This window comes from Myotis nattereri (assembly GCF_964212035.1).
Source record: "Myotis nattereri genome assembly, chromosome: 5".
Taxonomy (NCBI): domain Eukaryota; kingdom Metazoa; phylum Chordata; class Mammalia; order Chiroptera; family Vespertilionidae; genus Myotis; species Myotis nattereri.
The window spans coordinates 19005194-19020261 of record NC_138080.1 but is presented as its reverse complement, the minus strand read 5'-3'; the positions used below and the strand labels follow the sequence as shown (position 1 = coordinate 19020261).

At 58.8% G+C, this 15068-nt stretch overlaps 1 protein-coding gene across 1 annotated transcript in view; it reads left to right on the top strand.

The window, feature by feature from the left end:
• MAST3 (microtubule associated serine/threonine kinase 3) overlaps positions 1 to 15068 on the top strand; it is a 37684-nt gene that overhangs the window by 5512 nt on the left and 17104 nt on the right. Inside the window, exons 3-12 of the mRNA XM_081090993.1 lie at positions 9262 to 9350; positions 9431 to 9503; positions 10387 to 10465; positions 10825 to 10985; positions 11156 to 11231; positions 11492 to 11701; positions 11791 to 11892; positions 12116 to 12248; positions 13896 to 13957; positions 14329 to 14414. Coding sequence (XP_080947119.1) covers positions 9262 to 9350; positions 9431 to 9503; positions 10387 to 10465; positions 10825 to 10985; positions 11156 to 11231; positions 11492 to 11701; positions 11791 to 11892; positions 12116 to 12248; positions 13896 to 13957; positions 14329 to 14414 — 1071 coding nt within the window. The remainder of the gene's footprint in view (positions 1 to 9261; positions 9351 to 9430; positions 9504 to 10386; positions 10466 to 10824; positions 10986 to 11155; positions 11232 to 11491; positions 11702 to 11790; positions 11893 to 12115; positions 12249 to 13895; positions 13958 to 14328; positions 14415 to 15068) is intronic.

The window sequence follows — 15068 nt, the reverse complement described above, 5'->3', positions numbered from 1 at the left end:
CGGGAGGCCCAGGCTAGTTTGCAATGAGGAAATGAGATGTAAAGGAGGTTACATCACTGGCTCAAAGGCACCCAGCTCAGAAGGGGACAAACTTCTCTGGCATCAGGAGTCCAGACTCTCGAGAATTACAATCTCATGTCCTGGCAGCCGCTTACATGCCTCCCATGATGGGGAGCTCTTTCAGGGAACATGGGTAGAACACTGTATCCTTGGGGGTCACATAAGTGTCCTGTAGGTTGGCATTTCTGGACCCCAAAAGTTCAGAGAACATTTTGTTCAGTGCGGTTGCTGGTTAACAGATGGGGAAACAAAGCCCTGGACGGGGAGGGGTTTATCTTGTGCTGATGGTCTGGAGGTGCATGAGTGCAGACACCCCCTCTTTGGAGGTTGTCTTCAACCAAGTTGGGAGTACAAATTTCTTGCCCACCAGGGAAGTTATTCACTTAACAAACTTGTTTTGAGCCCCTCCTGTGTGCCAGGCCCTGTTCCAGGCACAAGGGACACAGGGACTAGCCATTGCTGGGCCCTCCCCATGCAGCTCTCACTCTCTTGGGGAGAGGGATGGTGACGTGATGTTTTGCAGGGGAGAAATGAAACAGAGACAAACAGAGGGACTGCGGGGCGGCTTTAGCCTCGAAGGAAGTGACATTTGAGCCTAAATCTGGAACAGGAGGAAGAGGCCAGGGGAAAAGACTAAGGGGAACAGCATTTCAGACAGAGGGAACAGCATCGGCGAAGGTCCTGAGGTGTGAGCCAGTTTGGCATTGGAAGAACAGCTTGGAGACCGGGGTAGCTGGAGTGAGCACAGGGGAGGTGGAGGGAGAAAAGAAAGGAGAGGTCCGGGGTGTTGGTGACAGTTTGAAATCTCATGGTGGGGACGAGTACAGAGTGGCCCTCAAGCCCTGACCATCTGCTCTCCTTGGACTGGGGATGATGCAGCTGGCGGGGAGAGCCTGGTGGCCCAGTAGGGGCTGGGTCTTGGACATGCTCGGATAGTAGCCTTTGCCCAGGCTGGGGGAGGGGGGTGGACAGTGAATCCGTCCGAACCACGGAGGGCAAAGTCCCACATCGCGGGGCAGGACCGGAGCAAAGACCTACGGGTTGTCTAGTCTCTGCCACCTGCGGTGTGCCGGACTGGGTCCACCCAGAGATTTAAGGGGCCAGAGCCACAGACGACCCTCTCCTTCGGGGTGTTGTAGGGACGGCTTCTCAGAGGAAGGGCGGGTGGGGCCAAAGTCGGACCTGAATGTGGGGCGGGACGGGAGTTCATGGCCTAGGGCCCGCGGAGCACTGACCTGGAGGCGTGGCCCGGGCCTGGAGAGTGCGCACAGCGGCTGAGACCCGCCGCCAGGGGTCGCCAGTAGCCGGGGTTGGAAGACAGGGGCGGGGCCTGCTCGGATCGTGGGTCCCGAAGACCCCCGAGAGCTGGGAAAGCGCCGGGGCCGGAGGGGGCGGGGCCGGGCGTGGGGCTGCGACGCTGGCTGGGGATGCGGTGACAGCCCTTCCTGCCCCTCCGTGCAGCCCGCGGGCCTCAGACATGGCAGCCCCGGTGTCCCTTCCCACGAGGGAGTGACACCCGCCACTCCAGCCCGCACCCCAATCGCTTCTGCCGCTGGGCAGGGCCTGCGCGCAGGTGCGGGGCTCCGAGTCCCGCCCCGAGGCGGAGAGAGCCCGCCCCCCACACCCCCTGCGGCCCAGCCCGCACGCCGCGTCTGCCTGGGGTGCTGTCCCCACGTCCGCATCTGTCGGTCCCTGTGGGATCCCGCCACCAGCGGGTTTGGGGACCACAAAGGGGGCGTCGTTACCCGACCGTGTAGACGCGGCCCGGCCTCGCCATGAAGTCCCGAAGGGACAAGCTGCACATCCCGGCGCTGACCCTTGAGTGAGTGGCTGGGGAAGGGAGAAGCAGGGGGGAGGGGCAGGCTGACCACCACCCTTCCCCTGCGTCTCTACGCAAGTCGTTCAGAGTCGCACCGCTGCCTCCAGGGAGCTTTCCTGGGTGATCGGTCCGGCCCCGCCCTCGAGGCCTGCTGGAGACCCAGAATCCCGGGCCTTGGGCCCCTTCCCGGTCCGGCCTTCGGGTTGGGCCACACGCAGGGGCCGCGGCCAGGCTCACCGTCCGGGCCTCTTTCTTTGCAGTCTGTCTCCGAGTAGCCAGAGCCCGTCCTTGCTGAGCCCCAGCAGCCCCTGCAGCCCCTGCAGCCCCTCCCTGGGACTGCACCCCTGGAGGTAAGTGACAGCCAGCAGGGTAGGGCTCAGACATGCCCTGGTCCCCCAAAGCCTTGGAGACTCCCCAAACCCAGCTCCCTCCCCCAGGTACTGTGGGCTGCTGACCTCGCCTTCCGGGCCTCAGTTTACCCCTCCATAAAATGGCGCGGGGAAGCACACTGGGGTGCTGATGGGGAAATTCCATTTTCAGCCATAGCCAGCAGCTCCCCTGTCCGACAGGTGGCCAAGGTGAGGCCAGAACTTGAGCTGTTGCCCAAGGTCCTGAGACAGGTGCTGGGTTCCCAGCCTGCTCAGAACCCTCCCTGCTGAATCAGCCTGGCTCCCAGGGTGACCTCAGAGATCCTCCCCACCACCAGCTCGGCTGGCCAGAAGGCTCCTCCCTCTGAATGTGCACACACACGCACACACACACACACACACACACACACGGTTAAGAGTTCACCATTGCAGCCCCAACCACTGAACTTAACCAGGTAAAGAGGTGCAGGCAGAAAAAAACCAGCTTGACTGAGCATCAGCCTTAAGTTCCCTCCTCAACCCTTGGAGGGAGGCACCCTTCCTGACCCTGTTTCCCAACTGAGGAAATGCAGGCTCAGAGAGGAAACACCGGTTCTCTTGGTCCAGTATGTGTGGGTGCTAAGCCGCAGGGCCAGCGTGGCCACCAGAGTCTGTCAAGGGTTTGAGCCACCCTCTGTGACTGATGGGGCTCAGGGTCTTGCCCAGGACAGGACAGAATACCAGGGTGATCATGGGCTCCTTGTACAGCTCAGGGTGGGGACTGATGTGAGCGTCAGTGGTGTCTAGAATTTGGTGGCCCATCGGTCCTTTGCACCTTAGTGTGAATGAGCTGCTCAGGCTCCTCCCACAGGCCTTTAAAGGGGAGAAGGAAGAACAATTTGGAAACCATGCTGAGTACTGGGCAATAGGCAGATACCTTCACGTAGTCAACAGCATTGGTTAGGCACCCACTGTGTGCCAGGTGCTAAGGACATAGCTGTGAGCAAAATGAACATAGTCCCTCACTCACAGGGCTCAGGAAGTGGGCAATGAAAGTGAGTGGACAGACAAGATACATTCAGACAGGGGCCTCTCGGAGGAGGTTATGTTTGAGCTGAGGTGTGGATGGAACTAGGGAGGAATCACTAGGCCAGTGGTTCTCAACCTGTGGGTCGCGACCCCTTTGGCGGTCGAATGACCCTTTCACAGGGGTCGCCTAAGACCATCCTGCATATCAGATATTTACATTACTATTCATAACAGTAGCAACATTACAGTTATGAAGTAGCAACGAAAATCATTTTATGGTTGGGTCACAGCATGAGGAACTGTATTTAAAGGGCCAAAAGGTTGAGAACCACTGCACTAGGCAGAGGGAATTGCATGTGCAAAGGTCCTGGGGCAGAACTGAGATTTTTAAAGCCTCTGTGGCTGCCTTAAAGGGAAGAAAGGTCTTCTGGGACAGAGGACAGGAATGGAGATGGCAGAGGCAGGGAGGTGGCTAGGTCAACATCTGGGTAGGTGATGGTGGCTCTGGACCATTTCGGGTGTCCAGAGGCAGGGACTGCTGTCGCCCCCATTGAGCAAAGGAGGACATTCAGGATCTCAGAGGCATAGGACCACATATTATGTTGTCCAGGGGCACCTGGGAGACAGTGTTAGAGACCAGCCAGTTTTAGCAGGAGGAAATGGAGGCAGAGTCTGGGGCGTGTGCTTAGGTCATGGGACTACCTCACTCGCCAGCAGGGGGCAGCAGATCCTCATTGCCTTGGGCCAGGCAAGGAAATGGGTCTTTGCCTCTAAGCACCCTAAAAACAGCCCCCATTTGTCCCCTCAGCCTCAGGGGCTCTTGGGTCTGGCCCCTTTGATGCCCTTGCCTCCTCCTTGTTCATCTCCTCATCACCCACCCTGCTCTAGCCAAGCAGCTTCCTGAACTTTCCTGAACGGCCAGCATGTGAGCTAGGACAGCCTCAGGCAGGGCCTTGGCACTCGCTGTCCGTTCTGCCCAGAGCTTTATTTTCTCCGTTTCCTCTTTTCTTCGTTTTTCAAGTATCCATCAAGCCCACAGATAAGGAAGCCTTCCTTGAACACTCCTACTTAAGGTGCCCAAGCCCTGGTTATAGCCATTACACCCATCTATTTCTCTCGTCCAGATCCCATCATGGGTGTGATTTCCATGTTTTCTTGTGTGACTGTTGGGTTATTTTTCTCTCCCAGAGGTCTGGGAGCAATCTTGAGGGCCAGACCTGGATCTGGCCATCCTCTACCTTCAGGGCAAGCCAGGTATACACCAGGTGCTCAGCTAATGCTTGTGGCATGGACAAAAGGGAAGCAATTGGGAGGGCACTGCCTGTGGTGGTGGTGGTGGTGGTGGTAAGAGGAGTTAAAGAAGGTCCTGAGTTGGGCCCTCACAGGCAAGGGGGCAACAGAGGCTGTTCCAGGCAGGAACAGCATCGTCGGGGGAGTGTTGTCTCTGGGGCCCTGAATGCCAAGGATAGAAAGAATTTGGATTTTCTACCCAGGGTACTTGGAAGCCACACAGAGAATGGGACTGAGAGGGGTGAGGACAGCTCATGGACAGGCGGGAAGGGCTATACTCCTCTTGCCCGAGACAGCTCCTGCTCCCAATGGCATGGTCTGGTAACCTGGAGAGCATTCCTGGGGAGATACCCAATAGAGAGCTGGACAAGGTGGGCCACTGAGGGTGACATGGACATGAGGGGACAGGAGGGGGAGCCTGAGAAAGACTTGAGAAGAAAAATCAGTAGCAAGAGAGATGAGCAGGTTAGGGCTACACACTGGGCAGCTGCATGCCCCCTATACCTCAGTCTCCCTTCGCAGACATGTGATCTGGGTGGCAGCGTCAGCCCCGGGCCAGTTACCCAAGTGTCATGTTGCCTGTGAAGGGGCCACCCTCAGAGATACTGACCCCGAATTACTGGGGCTGTCAGGAGAGGAGGAAGCATTCATTTACTGCCTACTGTGTGAGACATTGCTCCTTCCATAGTGAACGCGACGTACTGTACCCCCAGCCGGGTAACAGTCACTTTCTGTGCTTCCAGTTCTTTCCATTTTCACGAGGGATGTGTGTAGCTGGGGAAATAGAGGCCTGGACGTTAGCCTGAGGCTACATTTATTTTTTTTAAAATATATTTTATTGATTTTTCACAGGAAGGGAGAGAGAGAGCCAGAAACATCGATGAGAGAGAAACATCGATCAGCTGCCTCCTGCACATCTCCCACTGGGGATGTGCCCGCAACCCAGGTACATGCCCTTGACCGGAATCGAACCCGGGACCTTTCAGTCCGCAGGCCCACACTCCATCCACTGAGCCAAACCGGTTTCGGCGCCTGAGGCTACATTTACATATAATTTGCGTAATCATCCTGTCGGCCTGTTTTCCTCCCATTTTATAGTTGAAAAGACTGAGACCTGCAGAATTACACCCAGCATTACATTCCTGGGTGTAGCCAGGCTGATGGCCTTTCTGTCACACGGACGGGCAGAGAGCATAGCATGTCAGAGGCCCTGGCTCAGTTGCTAAACAATCCCTCGGTGCCAGCCCAGCACCGGGAGATGCTGGAAGCCAAGGAGCCCGAGCCCGGGAAAGACAAAGGCCGGGAGACATAAGGGAAGGCTTCCCGGAGGAGGGGACGCTGCATTCTGCCAGACACGAAGGGTATTCCAAAGAGTGGAGCCAGCGAGGGCGCGGCGGCATGAGCCCGGCCTGGCCGCGGGATGGGCACCGAGGCGGAGGGGTTCGCGCCGCCGGAGAGGAGGGAAGGGCGGGCCGTGATCAGAATTAACATTTTATGGGCGAGGAGCCGTGTTCCAAGGCCCAACCTCCGAGTACCGCCAACGCCCCGCCCCCGCCGCTCCCGTCCTAGCAACGGCCGGACCGCTCCACGCCGCGGCCCCGGCAACGCCCCGCCCCTCCGCCCGCGGCCCTCGCAACGCTCCACCCACTCGGCTGCACGCGGGCTGCCGGCACAGCTTCCGCCTCGCTCACCCCGCCCCGACAGGCCCCGCTGGGCGGGGTCCCCGGGCGCGCGCTTCCTCCTCGCCACCCCGCCCGGGCCCCGCGGCGCCCTCCCACCCTATGCCCTCCCCGCGCCACCGGGCTCCTGGGGCCGATCCCGCCGCGGAGGCTCGCCCCGGGCCGCCGCCGGCTGCGCCCACGCGCCCCCCGGGCCTCGGGCGGCACAAAGGGAAGCAGCAGCATGTCCGACCCCAGCTACTGGACGGCGGTGGCGGCTCCCGGCCACCGGAGCCGCTTGGCCAAGGGCGCGCTGCTGCAGCGCTCCAAGAGGTAGGGGGCACGCGGGGTAAAGGCGCGGCGGCCGGCGGAATAGACACTAGTTGCCAGGAGTGTGTCTGGGCGGCGTGGCGAGGGCCACTGCGCGCGACGGCAGGGGGACGGAGAAGGACGCTCTGGGATCCGGGCATCCGCAGGTGTCCCCGACACCCTTCTTGCGTCCCTCGTTCCCCGCCCTGGGGTGGGTGTGTGTCGGTCAGGGTCGCAGCTGGGGTACTAATGAGGCCGCAGTGAGTTGAGACGGGATTCGAACCCAGGGCTCTCGTCCCGGGCCGAACGGGGGAGGTGCTTCTTGGAAAAACTGACGCTGATCTCTCCCGGAGGCCCAGCTAGAAATGTTGGTTCACAAACAAACATCTACTGCACGCGGCTGGCGAGCGTGTGTCCGGAGCGCCAATGGCTGGGTTTCACCTGGAACAAATCCTGGCCTGACTTGGGGTCTCAGTTTCCCCTTCTGAAAACCAGAGACTGAGCGAGGGCCATGGGCTCCGCCGGACCTAGATTCAAATGCCAGCGCGGCCACTGCCAGGCTGTGTGACCTCAACCCCTTCCTTTATCTCTCTGCGCTTGGGTGTCTCATGGGTGCTGGGCTGGGACATTTCCCAAAGGGGCGCGACAGGCAGAGGCTGGGCCGTGGAACCTTGAATGTCAAGTCCAAGGGTTTAGGCTCATCTCCCAGACCCTGGAGGGCCGTAGAGGGCTTATGAGCACCTTAGGGATTGGGTGCAGGAAACTGGCCTCCGGCCCCTGTTTTCTGCCATATTCTCATTCTCTGTTGAACCACATGGGTGATGATTGAGCCTCAGGGTCCTGGGCCTTCTCCAGGGAGGGCTGTGCAGATGGTCGGCGCTCAGTAGATGCTCAGAAAGTGAGCAGACGGTGCCCACTTCCCCATTGACATCTGCCATTAGGCTGTTTTCAAAAAGACCCCACCGGAGAGTAAGAGGTAGGCCGCCAAGTGTTTTTCCCAAATGCTATTGAAAGTGACAAATGATGGGACTGGCGGTGGGGGTGAGGAACCAGGTGAGGGGCAGGGAGAGGATGTGGGACTGGTTTGTGTGTGAAGGTGGGGGTGGGCAGGAAGTTTTGCAGGAACCTGTGGGTTTCACTTTTGCTTCTGCACCTCAGTCCAGAAGACAATCCCTGGGGCTGTTGCTCTATGGCCTCGGTTTCTCCAGGCTGGGAAATGGGTACATGTGGTCTCTCCCACCTCCTGGCCTGTTGGAATTGACACATGGTGACTTAATTATCTGGGGAGGCATGACCTGCGCTGTGACAATGCACCAGGCCCTGCAAGCCAACAGTACTTGTCCCCACCACCATTTATTTACCCCGCACTGGCCCAAAGCTGAGCTCGGCGTATTGGTTTTATCAAATCTTCCCAGCACCTTGCCTGGTGTACAGACGGAGGAACTGAGGCTCAGAGGAACAGCTGGGCGCAGGCTGGATCCAAACACCAGCCCCCACGCCTTGCGTGTCGCCTGGATTAGTGGCTGACCCCGCTTTCCCACACCTTGTCCTGCTCTGTGCCTTCTCCCTGGGACACTGTTCCTGTTCCTGTGAAGCTTGAGGTTTCTTCTCCCGCCCTGTGCAGAGCTCTGTGCTGTGGCTGAGCTGCGTCGGCAGCTGGGGTGTGTGGGCTGATGCACTTGCCGAGCAAGTAGAGCTGTTGCTGGGCGACTGTTCTGGGGGAGTTGGCGGGTGGCGGGTGCGGGGGGGGGGGGGGGGTGGTGACTGGAGACAATGCCGTTCCCAACTTCCCTCTGTCAGGGTGGGCACTGGGGCCAGGGCACAAGGTACAGGTGGGCTCAGCCTGAGCAGGGGGCTGGTGGCCAGAGGAGCTGGGAGGGAGGGAGGGAGGGAGGGAGGGAGGAAGGAAGGAAGGAAGGAAGGAAGGAAGGAAGGAAGGAAGGAAGGAAGGAAGGAAGGAAAGCAAAGCAATGTGTTGACAGAACAGAAGACAGGGCACAACTGCACAAGATCCTGACTCTAGGTTTTTGTTTTGTTTTGTTTTAAATATTTTTTATTGATTTCAGAGAGGAAGAGAGAGGGAGAGAAAGATAGAAACATCAATGATGAGAGAGAATCATTGATTGGCTGCCTCCTGCACTCCCCACACTGGCATGTGCAACCCGGGCATGTGCCCTGACCAGGAATCAAACCATAACCTCCTCGTTCATAGATGGGTACCCAGCCACTGAGCCATGGCAGCCCAGGGACTTTAGGGTTTTTAAGGGTCAGGCTGGCATTTTTTTTGGGGGGGGGGATGATGGGGGAGGAATGTTGCCAAGAGATGGGGCAGTGGCCCTGGGGAAAAGTGCACGGAGTGGGGTGGGGGCCTGCCTTAACCCACCTGTGGGCTCCAGGGTCCTCGCCACCCTCTGCCTTATTTCCCAGAGCCCCTGGCAGTGGCCACAGCATGGGAACGGTGTGGGGGTGGGAGTGTGAACCCAAAGCCTACAGTCAGGCCAGGAGCTCCTGGCTGTGGGCAGTGACCACCAGGAGGCCGGAAGTGCTTCATGCCACCACTGATAATAACAGTAATAGCAGACTTAATAAAAATAATATTTGGAAAATATGACTCCCACTGGGCCATGGGGGAGTCCAGTTCAGGGCGGAGCGGGAGTGGTGGTGCCCAGTTTCCTATCCTGCCCCAAAACCAGCTGCATGTGTTCCAGCCTGGGCCACCGCCTAACCCTACCCCCACCTGCCCCTACAGCTGCCGCAGCGGGAACCGTAAGAGCCTTGCGGTAGGAACACCCTCGCCAACCCTTTCCAGGCCCCTGTCACCACTGTCAGTCCCAACCGGTGAGCATGGGAGCAGGCGGGCGGGTGCTGTGTCCTCTCTCTGCCCCTGATGACTCAGTTTCCCCTGGCCTCCTGATCAGCAGGCAACAGCCCCCTGGACAGTCCCCGGAACTTCTCGGCTGTGTCAGCTGTCAACTTCCCCTTTGCCCGGAGGTGAGTGGTCCCTGGCTTGGGGGGAGGGTGTCCTCGTGACGGCTGAGGGGACAGGCAGGGTGTGTTCGCTGGATGGACCTGACTCCTCACTGGCCTTTTCCCCTCCCCGGCCCTGCCCGGTGTTGGTCCCTCCCTCTGGTTTCTGCCCCTGCCTCCGTCTTCTGCAGCCACATCTCTCGAACAGACAGGTAATGGCAACAAGCTCTAGGGGTGGGGGTGAGAGGGGACGCCACCGGGTCTAAGAAGTATTAATTCACTGAAAGCAATTTACGCATGTCATAGGAGTTTAACAAGAGTTCATGGAGGATCTGTTCTGTGCCAGGCATTTATTTTATTTTTTAATTTACTGATTGATTTTAGGAGGGGTGGGGGAGAGAAGCATCAACTTGTTGTTCCACTTATTTATGCATTCATTGGTTGCTTCTTGGATGTGCGCCCTGATTAGGGATTGAACCCGCAATCTTGGCGATTGGTACGGCGCTCTAACACGCTGAGCTACCGCAGCCAGGGCATGTGTGCCAGGCTTTTACTCGTCAATTATTCATTCACCGTTTATTGAGGGCCCGCTGGGAGGCTGAGGAATGGGGGGCTGGCCTTTGGCCTTTGGGGAGTCCTCAGTCTGGCGGAGGCAGCCAGCATGTCCCCCAGCAGGTGCAACTCTGAGGGGTGGCAGCTTTGCGGGGGGCGGGGTGTGGGCACCGGCTGCTGGAGTCAGGGAGGACTCCTGGAGGAGAGGTATAAGGACGAGGAAGAAACATGGAGGAATTGCCCACCCTGACGTGCTGTTCTCGGCCTTACAGAGCCCTTCCTCCAGTGGGGCCAGAATCTGGCAGCCACAAACCACAGGCCCTGTCTTCCTTCCAATTCTGGTTCTCCTTTCCAGGGCTGATGGCAGAAGATGGTCCCTCGCATCCCTCCCGTCTTCTGGCTATGGAACCAACACACCCAGCTCCACCGTCTCGGTACCTACAGTCCCACCTTGGCGGGCAGACAGGCGGGTGCAGGCTTGGGGAGACATGTCTTTGTGTTTTTCAAGGGGTCAGATAGCTGTGCAGTCAGCAGATTCCTGGCCGCTGCCTCTGTGCTATGTTCCAGGCGATGTGGGGGGCCCTAGAGAACCCAGACTTAGCCCCAGGAGCTCCCCTAGGGTACACAGGTTATCACAGGGCCTGGCCAGAGGGGATCTTGGCGCTGCCATGCGGAACAGGCTGGGGTATTAAGGGATAGGAACCAGGCATTCTGGGCCTTCAGGGGGCGGGTAGTGCTGGGGTCCTGGCTGTGTGCTGTCCATCAACCCATGCCTCTGACCGCCTCCTACCAGTCGAGCTCATCCTCCCGGGAGCATCTCCACCAGCTTCCTTTCCAGCCGACGCCAGACGAACTGTGTTTCCTGTCCAAGCATTTCCGCAGCTCGGAGAGTGTGGCTGATGAGGAGGGTGGCCACCGCTCGCCCCGCCTTCGACCCCGCTCCCGTAGCCTCAGGTGGGCTCTGACCTCTAGCCCGTGCCCTGGCACCTCCCTGGGCTGGCTTTGGATGGAAACATGGCTCCTCCCCGCTTCTGGCCTTGACCCTGTCCTAGCCTGGCTCAGCCCCCTTCCCCTGGGCTGGGCCTCAGGTCCTATGCCACAAGCTGATCATCACCCCCCTTCAGCCCTGGACGCACAACAGGAACCTTCGACAATGAGATCGTCATGATGAATCATGTGTACCGGGAGAGGTTCCCAAAGGTGGGCAGTGCCTGTGGCTGGATGGGCCCCAACCCCCCTCCACGTCGCTGCCCCTCGGTGACAGGCAGGCAGGCTCTGTCCTGGCTGTGTCCCCACATCTGTCCATTTCTGTTTCTCCCTCCGGGCCTCAAATGTGCCCCCAGTCCTCCGACCCATCGGCTTGACGGTCACCTCTCCCCCCACTGTGGCGCCTCCCTCCACCTGCCCGTGCTGTTCCTCAGTCCCGTCCGATGACCAGGTCACCCATCTCCCCCCGCCAGGCCACGGCCCAGATGGAGGGCCGCCTGCAGGAGTTCCTCACTGCCTACTCGCCCGGTGCCCAGCTGGCCCTGGCCGATGGCGTCCTGGGCTTCATCCACCACCAGATTGTGGAGCTGGCCCGTGACTGCCTGGCCAAGTCTGGAGAGGCCCTGGTCACCTCCCGCTACTTCCTGGAGATGCAAGAGAAGCTGGAGAGGCTGCTGCAGGATGTGTGTGGGGGGCTGGGGGCCGGGGGTCCCCGGGCGGGGCAGGACAGGGACCAGGGCCTGTGAGTGATGTCCCGCCCACCCGCCTCCAGGCCCACGAGCGCTCGGACAGTGAGGAAGTCGGCTTCGTGGTCCAGCTGGTCCGGAAGCTGCTGATCATCATCTCGCGGCCAGCAAGGCTCCTCGAGTGCCTCGTGAGTCTCCTCCGCGCAGGGGTCGAGCAGAGCTCAGACCAGGTCCCCAGGAGACAAGACGCAGTTCTCCCTGTGTAGGACCGGAGAGGCTGCCAGCCTGGGGTGGGCTTCCTGTAGGAGGGGGCCCCGGGGACAAGTTGGACCCACAGGTCAGAGGAAACAGCATTTGCAAGGGCCCGGAGGAGAGACCAAGCCCGGGCTGACCAGAGCTCTGCACCCCCAGGAGTTTGACCCTGAAGAGTTCTACCACCTGCTGGAGGCCGCCGAGGGCCAGGCTCGAGAGGGCCAGGGCATCAAGACGGACCTGCCGCAGTACATCATTGGGCAGCTGGGCCTGACGAAGGACCCTCTGGAGGGTGAGCTGACGTAGGGCAGGGAGGTACAGGAGACTGAGGGGAGGCAGGGGTACAGTCATGTGATCTTGGTCTGTTCTCTGCCTTTGGTCGCCTCTGGGACCCACTGTGGGGAAAGGGCGCGAGATGTCAGGGTCAGGTGGCTGCACATGGGACCCCGTGACCTGCCAGGGCCTTGGGACCTGTGTGTTCTCAAACGCCAAGTGACATGGGCCAGGGCACCGAGGACCACCACTGGCATTGACTTTCACATCGTCCTGCAAATTCACAAAGCCTGTTTCCCGTCTCTGACGGTGGCCCCAGGGGTGGACTCGGAGCCAATTCAGGCCACCGGCAGACAAGAACTCCCCCAAACAGCCAGGATTGGGGAGCCAAGATGGAACTGGGAATGGCCTCTCCTGGGGTGGTCAGGGCAGGCTCTGGGAAGACGTGACGTTCAGGCTGAGGATGGAGAGGTGACCAGATGCAGGTCTGGGAGAGAAAAAGGGGGAGCTAGGCAGGGGAACTACAAAGGCCCGGAGGTGGGACTGTGCCTGGCATGTCGGAAGAGCAGCAGAGAGGGGTACAGCTCAGGAAAGGGGAGCTGGCTGGAGGCAAGGGGGTTGGCAAGGCCTGGTTTCAGTGGCCAGTGTTCACCTAGCATTATGGCTGTGCTAACATGGGACTGGCTGCCATTGTCCCCATTCAAAGCTGGAAAGACTGAGGCTCTAGGCCAGTGATGGCGAACCTTTTGAGCTCGGCGTGTCAGCTTTTGAAAAACCCTAACTTAACTCTGGTGCCGTGTCACATCTAGAAATGTTTTGATATTTGCAACCATAGTAAAACAAAGATTTATATTTTTGATATTTATTTTATATATTTAAATGCCATTTAACAAAGAAAAATCAACCAAAAAAAATGAGTTCGCGTGTCACCTCTGACACGCGTGTCTTAGGTTCACCATCACTGCTCTAGGCAGATGAGCTAGAGCAGGGGATCAGACACAGGTATGCCCGAGGCCAGACCACTGGTGGACTGGCCTTGTGGCCGAAGCTGGCTTCCTGTCTGTCCAGTGGAAATAACTCAGGTAGCGCTGGGGGTGGGCCTGCTGTTAGAGGGTGTAGGAAGTGGTGAGGCAGATGGCGGCTGAGGCTGTGGGGGCAGGACACCTACCCAATACCTTGGGGGGGGCCACTGAGCGTGGAAGGGGCTGCATTTGAACCAGGTCTCTCACCCCTGAGGCTCCACCCCCCCTTCCAGACTAACTCTGGGACCGTGAGACTTCATTGCCACTGTCACAGCTCACAATTCATGGACCACTCACCACGTCCAACCTTTTGCCAAGACCTGGGGTGGGACTGTAAGGGGGCTCCTCCCCGTTGGCCACACCCTGAGCCAGGAGGTTTTTCGGAGCCAGGGTTTGATGAAAGCTGAGTAGCTGGAGCTTGGGCTGCCTGCTCGTCCTTCTAGACAGCTCCTCAGTTGTTTGGTCCAGCCTCCTGAGTTCCGCTCAGACTTGGACACGTCAGGGCCCGTTGGCAGTACATGGGAGCTGGGCAGGGGAGGCGCCACAGCCCTAGCCCCAGATGAGCCTTGGGGGCCTCAGGAAATCTGGGTGATAGGCAAGGTGGAGAGGCCCCATCCAAGGCTCTTTCTTCCCTTGTCTTGCAGAGATGGTGCCCCTGAGTCACCTTGATGACAAAGGACAGCCCCCAGCACCTGAGTCCCTGGAGGTGAGGCACAGAGTTTTGGGTCCCTACACCTATCTTGTTCTTTCCAGGCAGCTGTGGGAGGGGCTGGGTTTGCAGAAATTTTGCATGACTGGTGCCTAATACATGCCTGTGACTATGAGGGGAAGGTGGGGGAAGTTAGATTGCTGTGCTGTGTAGGTTGGGCAGGGCTGGAGGGGGCACTGGAAAGGTTTTGAAGGATGTGTAGGAGTTTTCTGAGTAAAGGGCACATCTTGAGCAAAAGCTCAGAAACTTGGACACTGAGTTGGAGTTTAGATGGAGAGAAAGTAGCATCAGGCACCAAGATTTGGGGGCCGGAGGAGCCCAAACCACTCCTCAGGGAGCCAGGACCCTGAGCCCTTCTTGTCCCACAGAGCCGTGCCCTGGTTGGTCCGTCACGGAGGAAGCCATGTGAGAGTGACTTCGAGACCATCAAGCTCATTAGCAATGGGGCCTATGGGTGAGTCCTCAGGTCCCCCACAAACCCATTTCTCAGATGCCCACAGAGATGGCGAAGGCCCAGCAGCCCCTGAGTGCACAGGCAGGGAAGCTGAGGGCTGCAGAGGGATATGGAGATGCAACACAGCTGGCACGACCTTGAATGTGCTCATCCTTGATCCAGGTGTAGGGGGTTCTGGCCAGGAAAAAAGATGACCACATGGTGGCAGTAGCACGCAGTGAGCATTATCGGCCACTTGGACAGATTTGCAGAGGGGTGGGAGTGGGGAGTCCCCGACAGCATGAGACCAGCAGAGCAAGATGGGAGAGGAGCCCAGTGGCCAGGTGGGGTGTCTTTGGGTCAGAGAGCCCCAAAGGACAGCAGCAGCATGTGTGGGTTCCTTATAACCCCAGGGTTTATCTGTGTCTGGGAGCCGTTGGGTACAGTTTCATCAAGTCTATAAAGCCAGCAGGCACGAAATGGCTAAAAATCTGCTCATTTGGATTATATTTAAACCCCTGAGTGGGTGCAGGCGTTTGAGTTAATGGGTCTCCGCCTGCTGTGAATGAATGAATACTCAGGGCCGGCACACCAGGGCCGTGTCTGGTTCATGCGTAGGACACCAGGGCGGGCAGCTTCACCTATGGTGGCTGCTTTGGGAGAGGGGCCAGGTAT